Source organism: Balaenoptera acutorostrata, chromosome 9, assembly GCF_949987535.1.
Source record: "Balaenoptera acutorostrata chromosome 9, mBalAcu1.1, whole genome shotgun sequence".
In the NCBI taxonomy this organism is placed as follows: Eukaryota; Metazoa; Chordata; class Mammalia; order Artiodactyla; family Balaenopteridae; genus Balaenoptera; species Balaenoptera acutorostrata.
In genome coordinates, this window is record NC_080072.1 from 71,149,149 (window position 1) to 71,164,212 (window position 15,064).

At 41.0% G+C, this 15,064-nt stretch overlaps 1 protein-coding gene across 5 annotated transcripts in view; it reads left to right on the forward strand.

Annotated features, from left to right (window-relative positions):
* FAT3 (FAT atypical cadherin 3) overlaps positions 1-15,064 on the forward strand; it is a 717,681-nt gene that overhangs the window by 560,542 nt on the left and 142,075 nt on the right. For all 5 annotated transcript variants that reach the window (XM_057553401.1, XM_057553405.1, XM_057553404.1 and 2 more), the window contains 3 exons: positions 1,919-2,233; positions 4,556-4,766; positions 13,402-13,541. In XM_057553401.1, the coding sequence (XP_057409384.1) occupies positions 1,919-2,233; positions 4,556-4,766; positions 13,402-13,541 (666 nt within the window). The remainder of the gene's footprint in view (positions 1-1,918; positions 2,234-4,555; positions 4,767-13,401; positions 13,542-15,064) is intronic.

The following is a 15,064-nucleotide window of genomic DNA, read 5'->3' on the forward strand; positions in this document are numbered from 1 at the left end:
CATCTGCAAACAGTGACAGTTTTACTTCTTCTTTTCCAATTTCTATTCCTTTTATTTCTTTTTCTTCTCTGATTGCCATGGCTAGGACTTCCGAAACTATGTTGAATAATAGTGGCGAGAGTGGACACCCTTCTCTTGTTCCTGATCTTAGAGGAAATGCTTTCAGTTTTTCACCATTGAGAATGATGTTTGCTGTGAGTTTGTCGTATATGGCCTTTATTATGTTGAGGTAGGTTCCCTCTATGCCCACTTTCTGGAGAGTTTTTATCATAAATGGGTGTTGAATTTTGTCAAAAGCTCTTTCTGCATCTATTGAGGTGATTATATGGTTTTTATTCTTCAATTTGTTAATATGGTGTATCACATTGATTGATTTGCGTATATTGAAGAATCCTTGCATCCCTGGGATAAATCCCACTTGATCGTGGTGTATGATCCTTTAATGTGTTGTTGGATTCTGTTTGCTAGTATTTTGTTGAGCATTTTTGCCTCTATATTCATCAGTGAGATTGGTCTGTAATTTTCTTTTTTTGCAGTATCTTTGTCTGGTTTTGGTATCAGGGTGATGGATTTTTCAAAGAAAGCAAGAACTCCTACGAAAATTTATCTGAAGTCTATTAAAGCCATCCTCCTAAGCCGCTTGTAAGAGAAACCTAACTAGATTGCAGTTCCATTTTGCAAACAGCCATAAGTTTGTTTTTCCACATTTTGGGCCTTTTTTTCCCTCATTTTTCCTGTTAGGTTGCTTCATTAGGTGGAAAACTGGATGACCAGAGGCTGTAATTTACTGTTGTTTTTCTCCTATTGATGCTGAGTGCATCTTTATGTTCCTTCCAGCCTCCAAATATGTATTTTGAGGTAATAAGCTGTCCTATTCAAGGTAATGATTTAAAGATTGAGTAGAAGTTCCTCTAGGTTTTGTGGTTAAACACAATATCAAGAATTGCTGAAAGTTCAATACCTGACTTTAGGCTTAATAACAATGAGACCTCAAGCCTCTGTTTTCTCATCTGCAAAATGCGAATAAACAAACCTGCTCCACTTACTGAGGAGAGTGTTTTTGGAAAATGAATGAGATAATACATGGAAGAGTGCTTATATGACCCCATCTGCATATTAAGTATTAATATGATAATAATCATCACTATGACCAAGAAGAAGATTATTCACACTAAGACTCAAAGACATTTTACATCTGCCATGCACATTCCTTATCTACATATTCTTCTTTTCTCTCTTCTCTCAATTTTCACAGACACACATAAGAATAGCATCTCAGGTATAGAAAGGGGTTGGCCATCCCCCTCCACTTCCCAAAGAGGAAAAAAATTATTTTGTGACTGTTAAAAACATATTTTAACTGTCAAAGGTGTTTACAACCAGCCATCAAAATTGTGAAGTATACATCAGAGTTTTCCTTTGGTTCGGTGACAATGTAAAAATCACAAATTTTACAGGAAGATGGAAAAGAAAGAAAGGAACATGAATACTGAAAGAGTTTGGATGCTGATAGCAGTTCCCAAGAATTAGATGAAATACCCATGGGTTAACATATAATAAAGGTTATATTGTTTTTTGTGTCTGTTGAGGGGAGCATATTTTAGGTCTACTACAGCTATATAACCTGACACATTTCGTAAAGTCAATCCTATTTCTTCTCCCTCTCCACTCCACACCACAATAAGAGCCTTGCCTCCTTCCTACCCTTTCAGCAATGATTTCCATTACTGAATTTAGGACCTTCCTTGCTTTTATGGATGAACTATGAAGAGTTATGCATTTGACATGAACTACAGGAATAAGAGAAGTTGAGATGCTAAGGCACAGAATAGACCTTTCATGGGGTGGCAGGGGAAAGAGTGGCGAAAAAAGTTTTTCTCTTTTCTAATTGTAAAATGCTTTCTCTCTCAAAACTCAGGTGACTGTGACAGATGGTGGTTTCTCTCCAAAACAGTCAACCATTTGGGTGGTGGTTCAGGTTTTGGATGAAAATGACAACAAGCCCCAGTTCCCAGAGAAGGTCTACCAGATCAAGCTGCCAGAACGTGACCGGAAGAAGAGGGGAGAACCCATTTATAGGGCTTTTGCATTTGATAGAGATGAGGGCCCCAACGCAGAAATTTCCTACAGTATCGTGGATGGGAATGATGATGGAAAGTTCTTCATTGACCCTAAAACTGGCATGGTTTCTTCCAGAAAGCAATTTACAGCAGGGAGTTATGACATTCTAACGGTAAGATTTTTCTGAACCTCAATAACATTAATGCGGGGGAGGAAGTTATTTTCTTAGTCATGTATATTTTTTAAGCAAAAAATCTCTGGGGTAAAAAGTGCAGCCACACAACAGTGGAAGGCTACTTTCTGTTTCAGTGTTATTCTTAATGAGACCATTTCCTTTGGTTGTGTCCTATCAGCCAAACTCCCCATTCCCAGTACACAGCCTGCTCCAACATTTACTCAATTACACTTCCTGTGGCCCCAGATCATTTCAAGGTACTGAACATAGATGTACACTGAGGGGAGGGGAATAGCAGAGTGACATAACCTTCCCACCGCTCATTATGTCCTAAAAATATCCCAAAGAAAACAACTCTTGTAATTGTTGACAATAGGATAGAACATGAATTTAGCTGTATAAATTGTGAGACACAAATCATAGCTAGGCTCATTCTGTAAAAAGTGAAAAAACTTAAGTAAAAAATGACTAAATTTTTCATTGTTAGAAAATTAAAAATAAAAACAAACATGAGCACCATCTTAAATAGAGGCTTAAACTCCCATATCTAAGGTGCCAGCCTGCACTCCCCACTCCCAACCACTTTAGACTTGTAATGCCTATGCCCGAAGGGGGACTGCTCAGCCTCACAGGTGATGGGCACTTCCCAGGGTCTCAACAACTGTCAAGAGTTAGCAGCACCATCTGCCATCCTTCTCTTAGTCTTCAGCCTTCTCCACTGTGTATGGGCAATCCTTTAATATTTTAAAGGATAGTCTGAGTGCATTTATTTATCTTTGTACTCTTATGGTCTGGACTTGGATTCCTTTCCCCGCTCAGTAATGTATCCAGAAGAGTGGGCAGAGAAAAGAAAATAATAATAATAATAATAAAAACAGCCCTTTTTCTACCATTAGCAGCTCTCAAGTAATATGTGCTGTTGCAGTTGTGTGAGACTTGCCAATGGGAATCTTTGAGGACCGGGAGGATTGCAGTGGATACTGTTGGTACCCTGTCCAGATCTCCTTTATCAGGCTGGTGCAGACATCCCCCAACTGTTGTGAGTGTTGGCTGCTAAGGGCTCACAGCTGCCCCCTTCTCCAGAGAGTCATCCTTGGCTGAACTTTTTGGCCCAAGAGGTTCCACACTCCTACCCCAGCCCAGCAGCCCACAGCCAGTAACTACTAACTGACACCAGATATAAAAGTCCAACCTCTTTGCCTGCAGGTGGATCCAACACTTTGATACAATTATTCAGAGCTTCCTTTGGGATCAGGCTGAGGTTAGACTTCAGCTGAGACCACACCCTTGCTTAGCATCATCCCGTGTCCATCCTGCTTTCTTCACTCCCTTTCTCTTGGGAACACTTCCTCCTGAAACCATTTGTACGCAAATCCCTATCTCAGACTCTGCTCCTAGGAAACCCTACCTAACACATCTACCTTCAAGCGTCCTTCATCTCACAGGAATTTGCTGGGGCAGAGTGATCATCCATGAACATAGCATTAGGGAGCTATGAGTTGTCACTGTTTTTAAAGGCTATAACTATTAGCGATGCACCTAAAAATGTTTTTATTGATGTAATATTTTTAAATCCGTTTTTTATTTTGATTTTTAAATTTCTGTCATTGATGTCTGCTTGTTGGACTTAACTGCATTCCCCCCCACCCCCAACACACACATTTAAATCCAGGACACCACAGCTGTTAACCCCGCATATCTGGGCAAGGAAACATGCTTTTCTCAGTCCTTAGACCATAAAGAAGAGTCATTAACACTCTCTTCCTTACCCCACTGGCTCGAGGAGCCCATGTTTCCACCAAGAGAGGTCCCTTTCACCCCTTCAGAGTTAGCGTAACTGAAGGGCCTCTGAGACGAATTTTGCAAAGCTGATGCCTTTCCCACACCCCCTCCCATTATCCTCCTGGAATCCTATGTGACAATTCTATGTGTCTATGTGATGCAGTTTGTTCCCTTTCCAACACTACCACCAGAGGTATAAGAAATCAAATTAGCTGTTGCTACTCATGTAACTATCATTCGTGTCCATAAAACACTAAAATTTATAAGTGCACCATAGATTTTTCAAGTTTTCCACATCTGCAAGGTTGGCAGTGATTCAAATCACCTTCTGGCAAATGTGGTGTGGGCCCCCCACGTGACCAAGTTGTTTTCCCCAATTCCTGAGCCCATTCTCTCCAGATCTCCACTGTCTCCTTCCCCTTGCTGACCCTGTGATGAGGATGGACTCTCAGCCCAACAACATATGAGTGACAGATCGAGACTTCCACCAGGATCCGGGCTCTAAGACAGCTTTCTGTTCTCTCCGTGTGTGAGTAGATAAAGGCAGTGGACAATGGGCGCCCTCAGAAGTCCTCCACGGCCCGCCTCCACATTGAATGGATTAAGAAACCACCTCCTTCACCTGTACCGTTGACCTTCGATGAGCCATTTTATAACTTTACAGTCATGGAAAGCGATAGAGTCACCGAGATTGTAGGGGTGGTGTCTGTGCAGCCAGCTAACACCCCTCTGTGGTTTGACATCGTTGGTAAGTTCGAGTCCTCCAGAGCAGTACTGGGCAATGTAATCATTGACTGTTCAGAGCAACTAACAAAACAAACAAACAAAAAAACACAGCGATTAGCGCTAAGATTAAAAGATGTATAGTGCTGGAATGCAAAAGAGCCAGTAAAATGAATAATTGACCTGTGCTTTCATTCTGACTCTGTAGCTAAGCTGAACAGAAAGTGCTCTCTGGCTGGATTTTCCATAGTACGTTATTTACTGCAATCTTAATGTCTTTCTGTGTGTCATTTAAATTCTATTGTCACACTTGGCTAATCTCATTTCTAAATGTATTGATGGTACTGGACTTGCTGTCCTTCATTTCTCTCTTTTTCTTCACCTTTTTCTGCATTCTGTTCTTTTTTTTTTTTTCTGCTCCTGACTGCCCTGCTTCAAGGTGGCAAGCATGCTCGAGAGATGTTCTATATTCTACAGACAGCTTGTGGGCAGAACTGTTCAACAGAAGGTACCCTTAGTGCAAACACATTTGCTAAAATACAGCTATCCAATCTGCCTTTTACGGGTTTTTTTTTTTTTAAGCAAATTAAATTACATCTTTCATAACTGCCTGTGACAGGCTGAAGTGCAGCCCACAAATTTCATACATGCCTCTAACAGCTATTGCATTACTCACTCGTATCCAGTGACTCCTTTGTTTGAGGTTTGATGGGTTTGGATTTGGGGCAGGGGTGGGGGGTTGTTTTGATTTCTTTAAAAAATTTTTTTTCTTTACTTTTGAGGTATGTGGGCTTTTTGTTGTTTTGTTTTGATCTTTTTGTAGGTTGGTTTAACTGGGCCTTTTCCAATTGAAAAGTAAGTTCAAATAGATCCCAACCCCTCGGTTTTGCAGCAGGAGTGCCATTCGTAGACCAGAGAGCCCCACCAGGAGAGTCCCTGACTGCTGTCCACAATAGGAAGGGCAGGAAATGCAGCCTAGATATATAGCCAGGGAGAGCTTCCCGTGAGAGCCGAATACAGAAAGCAGATGGATGCAGGCAGGATAGACCTTGGAAGCCAACCTTTAAATTCCTTGAAAGAAAGCAAGCAAGCACGCCAGGCTACAAAAAGAGAGGGCAAAACAGCACCACTGCCCTGCACAACCAGGCGGTGAGAGGCAGTGGAGAGGAAATAAGTGCTGAGGGCCAGGAAACAAAACGAGGGGAGAGAGTGTGCACCAGCCCTGGATCTGACACTGGGTTGAGCTGGAGCTGACTTCCCACAGTTCTCCGTGGAAGGCAGCGAATCTAGAGAGCTGGTCTGGGGGAATCATTTCCTTCCACATGTCACTGCTTGGATAGTATGGGTAGGAAACCTGCCTCTCTTCCCAGGAATGGCTGGGTCTGGGGAAAGCATTTAGAACATTCCACATCTGTTTCAATGAAGCACAGAAAAAGAATGCCCCATGGCCCCCAATCAAACTTCAGTAGAGGGTCCTCTGAACTCCCCAAAAGAAAGGGCTTGTTTTCTACCTATTTCATTTTATGGAATGCCAGTAGAACGTCTGTGTTTTACTTAATGGGCATTAATCCTACCATCCCTGTACATGACCATCCTTGTTTCCAAGCTTTCAACTCCGTCTTCATTTCCACTTAACGCATTTGAAATGGAACCTCTTCTGATTCATGAAAGATGTCTCCGCTTCTGTATCTTCTCAGTCATTTTTAGGTCATTAAGTTATTATCCAACGCAGTGTCTTCTTTCTTGGTGAAACAAAGGGTCACACCTATGCGTCGCCTGGTTGTCTGTGCTGTCACCTTTGGGGATTCCTTCAGAACCACCCTCAGTCAGTCACGGAAGATGCATCTCAGTCTCAATGTGTCCCCGGTGCAATCATGACTTCTTTTAAATAACTCGAGGAAGAGTACAGTGGAAAGCCAGCAGGCTGCAGGGCTCCTGCCGTGCTGTCCCGAGATGTGAGAGGAGTTGCCGTCTGCCATCAGCCACCAGTTCATCTCCCTCCTCCCCGACGCTCCAGTTTGCAAGCGCCTCTACAGCCTGACAGCACCGCTTCTCTCCCTTGTGTGATGCATGCATGCAACCTCCTGACGTGCAGCACATCCCACCCACCCCAGGATGCCCTCGCTTGCACTTCTTGTCAGAAATCTTGCAAGCACAGCTTTCGCTGATGCTCAGTCTGACCAACCACCTGACCCCAGTTATCCAGTCACTTTTGCAATTCCTCAGCGTCCCTGCATGTGTGTGTATGGTGTGTATAGGTAAGCATGCCTAGTGGTGCTCTATGTAACCTTACTTGCACGAATTCCATGCCAGCATTATTAGTGCTAGTGTACATTTTCATTTGTGTTTATCCTAGCTTCAATGTTAACCCTTAAGGTCAAGGTCTTTGCCTCCTGATTCCTTCCTCCTGCCAATGCTTCTTTTGATGTCCATCCACGGGGAGTGGAATAAACAATGGTGACCGATGGAGACGCCGCAGGCAGCCCATGTGTTAACACTACTGATGCCTCCTGAGACCCATGCAGAGTCAGTGTGACCTTCCACTGTATTCCCAGCCTGAGCAACACAGCACCTTTGACCAAACGAGGACTGGTCCAAGAAGAGACGGTCAGTTGACAGATGAGAGTCCTCACTGGATGAAGTCCCTTTAGGCTGCTTCAAATCCGTATCCAGGAATCATGATCAAAGACATGGCATCCGTTTTCATGTTTCTCCATCTTTATTCCTAAATCTATACTCCTTTTATAGAATCCTCTCAGTTTTAGTACACAAGTGCTTCTCTTAATGAAGACCTACTGGGTTGTTCCTCTAGTCTAGATACTTCCATCGCAGATTTCACTGTATATCTCGTAACATCTAGTCAAGCTCCTCCTGCAAGTTGAACTTACTGGACCAGATGCTCAAACAGAACATGATTTTATTTCCATCCCCGCATCCAGCCAACATATTGAAATGTCAACTCTTTATTTCACGGCAAAACTACAAACTTCTCCCCAGGTGCTGGCTGCACTCAGAATGGATATGGTCCTCCTTCCACCAAATCCCCCTTCTGAAAATCCTTTCTGATCTCAGAGAGTCATATGTTTTCCAACCTGCTGACAACACCTTTCCCCTTCTCTAAAAACCTGTTTCCTTTATCATATTCAGATGTTTCATTCTTACTTTCAAGCTTTCTTGCTTGTTTATCCTTGGCCACTGAAACTCTCCTCTGTCCCTTCCCTTCCTCCTTACCTCAACATCTTCCCTGGCCAGGCTAACATAGAGGAGAGAGAGGGAAAGTGCTTCTCAGTACTTAAGAAACATAGCAGTGTACTATAGCTGGATAGACACCTATACAGACACTTAACGGTTACAGACAATACCACCTCCCGGGCTAACAGTTACAGCTTACAAATGCTATAACTAATGAATTCTCATTAAATCAGCAGAAATAGTGTTCCAGCATGCCTTTTCCCCTGAGAGTATTGTCTCCTCATTTCCATATTTCGAAATCTGCCCGAATCTTGTTTAACTGCATTTCTTTTCCTCCCACCGTGATATGAATTCACAAAAACCATGTCAAGAGCAAGATTTCGTTCCCAAGTCCGGACCCCGCCAACAAGGACCTGCCAGATACTTTCTTGTGCCTCCAAAGAGACCACTGCTTACAATGTTACGGAGCTGGACTCTCCTCAGCTTCCAGAAACAGAAGCCCACTTGTAACCGAGTTAAGAAAGCTATAATTAAAAGGAAACATTATAAAGTTCAGCTGTTCTGTGGTTAAACAGCCCAATGCACAGCATGTTCCTTCCCTGTGTTAAAAGGGAAAGAAAATGAAGGGAGCAAAACTAATTCACAATCCTTTGTGGCTTTATCACATATCTTCACACTTCTCAGGAAACTATGATTTCAACTCAGCAGCATCTTGATTTACATACTCTCTAATGTGCGTGCAATCTGGTCCCTGGATCCTTATCCCACGGGCAAATATTTGTATTGTAAAGATCACCGTTATTACACACTTCAAACAATTCCTCTTTACCTCCAGTTTGCTGGGGGATGCTACCACCCACTTTTCTAGCTTTTCCCCCGACTTAGACTAGAAAAACTGTTTTCCTTGTAGACAGTAAGCACTTACAATGTCTCTGTTTATTTGCCTCACCCAATATGTAGAGAACAGAAAGGCTGTTCTTTGAAAATAATCCTCTGATGGTACAAGGTAACACATGGGTCCAGCTCTAGCAGAAATACATTTCTGTGTTGCGGATACAGAAGGACTGCCTGGGCCCTTAGTTTGTCATAGGTTCCTGCGGAGTTTGGGTTCTTGACTGCTTCTGTCTCATAAGCTTATACCTGTCCTTCTAGAACCTTGTCCCTAATGGAGTCATCTCTTAATAGGGTTCCATCAAATAGGCAAGTTAAAGTCTTTGATGGCACTCTGACTAGCACTTCATCTCTCTGGGTCTTCTCTAACCTCATGGCCAGATTTCTTTATCACAAAACTCTCCCCCACCCCTCCCAAGAGAAGCTATGTCTGTGTCCCATTTTTAATACAGCTCTTCCTCCATCAGGATGACGCTTGCTCAGAGTCATCAATTGACATCATTTCTTCTAATTGGATCCCAGACGTGCCTCTCTTTTCTCCATAGCAACAATGTGGTCCATAGGAACACACCTGAAGAGACTTTAGGAAAATAATAAAAAGCCTAAAACAGCTTCGGCTATTATCGTTTGTAAGAAAATGAATTTTAAACCAGATTCTAGACAGGATTTTCCTTCCTACCACTGTTTCCCACCTCCAGCCTGCATCTCCTGCCTTCCATGTAAATATCCGTTTTAGCCCCGTACTGTGCTTGCTTCATTCCAAGGCAGAAAATTATTCATGATCAAACCTTAGAAATGGTGTTTAGCATTTTTCCTTAAGTTAGGTGTACATGCTGAACTTGAATGAGCAGCTTGCGAACAACTCCCTTAATTCATTGAGATGCAGCGGCTCAGTGTTTTGGAAGCTTCTCCAATAGCTCGTCTCCCTTGGTGACTACTAGATCTTGGTTGGTATTTTTACCATCGCACGTAGAGTGGATTGGAATCATAGCTAGGGGAGGGGCCCGGAAGCTTCTCTAGAGGGAAAGCTGTGAGATAGTCAGCATTGGATCTCATTATGGAGAGATGGTGATTCTTTAAAGAAAAGCTTAAATAATCATGGCCCAACACCCTGCTGCCTGGTACATTCCAGCAGTAGCTGCTGGCTCAAAGTATTTTCATTCCTGTCCCATTTTTAAAGCTTTCTGGGACACTCCGACTTGCAATGTTTAACTTTAGAATCCAATAGAAATCCAACACGCCTCTCATGCTCTTTGTTTACTCCTTAACACCCGTCTTGACCGAAAATGGTCAAAGAGAAATGTCCCTGACATGAATTCTCTTTTATGTGGGCTGTTCACAACCTCGCTTTTAACCATCTCTGCCTCACACCCCTGCAGCAACGCTCAGGCTGTGACTTCTCTTAATTCCCCACTTTGTTGAAATCAGACCAGCTCGGCAGTGTCCTCCCTCCTCCCCACCCTTTGTTTAGCCCAGCGCTGCTGCCCCAGCACACTCTGGCTTTGCATGTTGTTACTGGCTCTGAGGAAGCACATCTTCTTTAAACAGAATGCTGCTAGTGAAAGCAGACTCCTTCCATTTAATATTCTCACCCCAGATGAATTGGACATGGGTTCCTACAAAATGAAATCACCTTTCAGGCTAAAAGGGAGCCTGAGAAATGAGGCCTGGGGGAGAGAGACGGAGTCGTTCATGAAATGGGAGGATTAAGTGGTAGGTTATGAAATTGCGGGAGGGTTGATGGTGAACTGCTGGTCTAGATTCTGTATCCCTTGTCAGAAATTCATTTTAAAACTCAGGGAAGATTTGGGGAACCTGGTTTTACATGAAATCTTGGTTTAACTAAGAGCTAAAGCCCTAGAAGTGAGTATCAGAGGCTGCTAGCCTTACTGATGGATGGAAAGACACTCACAGGCTTTCTTTGTCAAGCTCACCTTGATCTGCTTTCTCTTTGTCTATCTCCCCTGCTCCTTTCAACTTTTCTGGTCTAGAGTATTTGAAACAATAAAGGTGAATGGGGGAGATGCACACACACACACACACACACACACATAAACACACATGCAGGAGGAGAGAAAACTGTAAAAAATCACTACCATATTGAGGAGAGTTCCCTGTGCTCTGCCCAGTATTCTCTAATAACCTAAATGGGATAAGAATTTGAAAAAGAATAGATACATGTATATGTATAACTGAATCACTTTGCTATACACCTGAAACTAACACAACATTGTTAATCAACTATACTCCAAAATAAAATAAAAATAAAAAAACACCACCATAAAAGTAGCCAAAAATGTTTTTTGATACAAAAAATGACTAATAAAAAGGTGCACAATCTATATGCCATATGTAAAGTATGTAAATTTTATGCCACTAAGCACATGAAACGCTGATATATTTCTGTATAAGGAGGGCCCTGAGGAAAATGTGAGTCTAGGGCAATGAGGGAGAGGAAATAGAATTGCCCCATTGAAACAGTAACTGAAACTGGAAATCTTTGCTTGTTATGTTCTCTAAATTTCATTTTTATTTGTCTTTAAACTGAAGCAAATCAAAGGCTTATAGTTCGTGTAGTTTCTATTTTACTTTGACCTACAAATTTTCACCTTCCAAAATAATTGACCCTCCTCCACCCCCACCCCCACCCCCACCCCCAAAAATCATAGTACTCAAATTTAAGAAAGTAAAAATCTTGGTTAGGAAGACATTCTAAAGATGATTTTAAATGTGATTTAAAATATGATTTAATACCCACTAGAAATGGCTTGAGAAGTTGCTTTCCCATCTTTCCTTCTACACAGTCTGAGGCAATTTTATGTCTTTTCTTTGAAAGTTTCCATGGCAGAGTTTTTTTTTTTTTCATAATATACCACTTGATAGCAAATGATTTTTCTTTGCTCATTAGGACAGTTATTCAAGACACTTGAATCAGTCGTACATTTCGTTTCATGTGGTTATCAACATGAAACATTCCCTTTGGAATAGGCATGGTGACCTAAGGCTTACTTCCCTTTCAGCCTAGATTTCCTCCCCTTTCTCTTTATCCTGTTCTTCAAAAGACATTTTTTGGAGTTAACATTTAGTATTTCTCAGTAAATCAATTAAAGATATTAAGTGGAAGATGAGTTTCTTTTTGAGATGAAATTTTTGAAAAATATATCATCTCCAAGCAATTCTCTGGTACACCCATATCTCCAGAACTTTAATTAAATGTCAAGGGCAATTATGTTCTCTCTAGCAATTAAATAATCTCAAGTATATATGACAGCTACACTCAATAAGTATCTGAAAAACCTGGTCATATGTATGACCAGGTTTTTTTTAAGTACACTGTATTATTTATTTCATGTCATTATACATCAGATTCTAGCAATTCAGGTAAAATTCTCTTTTCCTTTAACTCATCTGCCCATTTCTAATTCTAATATCGTAGAAATTGTATATAATATTGTTGACTGATCATCAAAATTAAATGCAAAAAAGAGAAGCCAAGATTTCTTTTCTAAAATATGAAATTCAGTAAATGCATTGCCCTATGTGCTGTAGTTAAATAAAATTACTGTCCAAGAACAAAATTTGTGGACATGATGAAACTTCAGGCTAAAGTAAATAGAGCTTGTGAACATATACTGATACTTAATTAAAATCGTTCCAGCACTTATACCAATATCTTCTCTCCCCTTAAAAAAAAAATCTTTCATTTTGAAAAAGATCATAAACTACACTTTGGTTCACAGAGATGGAAACACCTACAGTAATCTCAACAAAGTCTATGCTGTCTTAGGCACATTAGTCACAGATTATGGATTACACCTCGTCCAGGGGGAGAAAAGTAAAGTTTTCTAAACTTTTCTATTGATTATTTTATCACTTGATGTTCCATAGCTGATGTTTTCATCTCCTTCTTGTAAATCTCCCATAAACTTTCTATTTTGGGGGGAGAAAGATAATTCACACTGTCAAGATGGCAAAAATATATTTCTATAAATATCCCAACTTACAGAGAGAGAATTTTTAATGTGAAATTCAATTTTATTGCTTTTTCTTATTTTCTAGTATTTATAACTTTATTTCTGACATCTAATTGAGGGAATCTGAACTCTACCAACCACATGTTTACCATCAATCCTGGAATGGATTTCAGAGTGTCTACTCATTTTTGTTAATAATAATTGGACTGTTTGTTTACCTAGAATTTAATCTATCAATACTTTGGAAAAGCAAAGGATCTACAAATTCCTAGCCCAGAAGCCACAAGGGGTTGAAGGGACTTTAGCTTTCTAAATATTTTATGGAGTCAATTTATGCTTCACTGCTATAACATTAGTGCTGAGGGGATTTTTGCAATACATTCTTTTTTGTAACATTTGTTATGCATTGTAGAGGCTGTGTTTTGAAATATGAGTTAAGTTAAAAAACAAAAAGGGTCCCATTTAAGATGTACAAAATTGAGCCATAGGGATGCCTGTCAAAAAACGTTTCTATATAAGATCTCCCTTTAAAGCTGTATGCTTCAATATGTGTAATAACTTTTCGGATATGCTAATTTCATGTTGTTTTTGTGAACTCGTCAGGGGGCAATTTTGACAGCTCTTTTGATGCAGAGAAGGGCGTTGGGACCATTGTCATTGCAAAACCTTTGGACGCAGAGCAGAGGTCCATCTATAATATGAGTGTGGAAGTCACCGATGGGACAAATATTGCTGTCACTCAGGTAAGATGTCAAATTACTAAATCGTGGGAATGCCGAGAAATCTGCTAAAGTCAGAGGTGCAAGCAATTAAAATATGTGTTGAAAGTAGTAAATTATGTCCATGGATTTTTAGCGTTTAAAAGAAAGCATTTGCAAGAACAGCTTAGACAAAGGATTCTATCCACGATATTACATAACTTAGCTGCCTCTTTCCAGAAATTATGATTGCTCATGCATGGAAGAGTGATGTGTATTTGTTTCCCTATCATTTCCGGTAAGATTTATCTTTTTGACAACAAAGTCAGCTTTCCTTGAATTTACAAAGAGAAGGACATCTACAGTGTCTGAGTTAACACACCATGATATTCTTCACCTCCTCATGCTTTAGTTACAGAAAGTTAAAGCTAGAGAATGCCTGAGTCCAAATTCATTTTACAAACTAAGATAATCTAAGTAATATATCCAAGGTCACACAGCCTTAATAAAGAACAAGAGAGCTGGGTGTCCTGACTCCCATCTCCCGTTCCAGCCCCTGTGCCAGTGGTTCTTCATCCTGGCTGCACAATAAAATCCCCTGGTTGTGGAGGGTGTTAAAACCAATAAAGCTTGGGCCCCATCCCCAGAGGTCCTGCGTGATTCTAACATGCAGCCGGGGTTGAGGACCATCACTTCTACTCTGCTACTTGAGTATTCATGAAAGGACGCTGAGAACAAAGAAGAGGAGAAAAAATCTCTGGGTGAGACTAATACAATGTTAGATATCAATATGGAGCAGTTTTACCCTACATATGAGATTTTTGTTGTTTGTTTTATATTTTAGCACCAGAGACCTTAAGCCAGTTATGGCAGAGGACTGGCACACACACATAGCCCCTAACCCCTCCCACCCTCCCTGCCTCTCTCTTCTGTTCCCATGGCCCCAGAAACCATCACTAATCAATCAAGGGTCTTTGTTTGTTTGTTTGTTTTGGTTTTTTTCCTGCTGAGCGCAGATGTGACCTCAGAATCCTTCTCAACACAATGCTTCAGGTATTGAAGATGAAATGTTTACCAACCCTAAAGTAAGCAAGTGTTGATTTATTTAAAATATGATGTAAGCTTTTGTAACAGTGTGGTTTTTAAAAGGGGAGAGGACGAGGGTTTTATGTGTTTGTCTATCCAGCTGTCTCTCAGTTCGAAGCTGTTTCAAAAACATGATGAGACTCTTTCCTTTGAGGCTGTTTGTAAGCATAAAGTGACGGAGTTTGAAGGAAACAGTAGCGTTGGTTTTAGTACAACCCTTTTACTTTTCATTCAAATAAACTGAAACCCAGAAAGGGGACGTGACATGCACTTGATAAGGCAGCCGGTGTGTATCAACTCCCGATCTTTCAACCCATGTCCTTTCCTAGGATGAATATACGACCCTATTTGCCTGAGAGAATCCCATTTATACTTATTGCACTGGTGTAATTATCACGCTCAAAGTTGCCCCAGTTGAGATAGTAAATTGTATGGTCACCCTACCTAAATCCAGACTGCTTCAGAGTATCTTCAAAAGATAG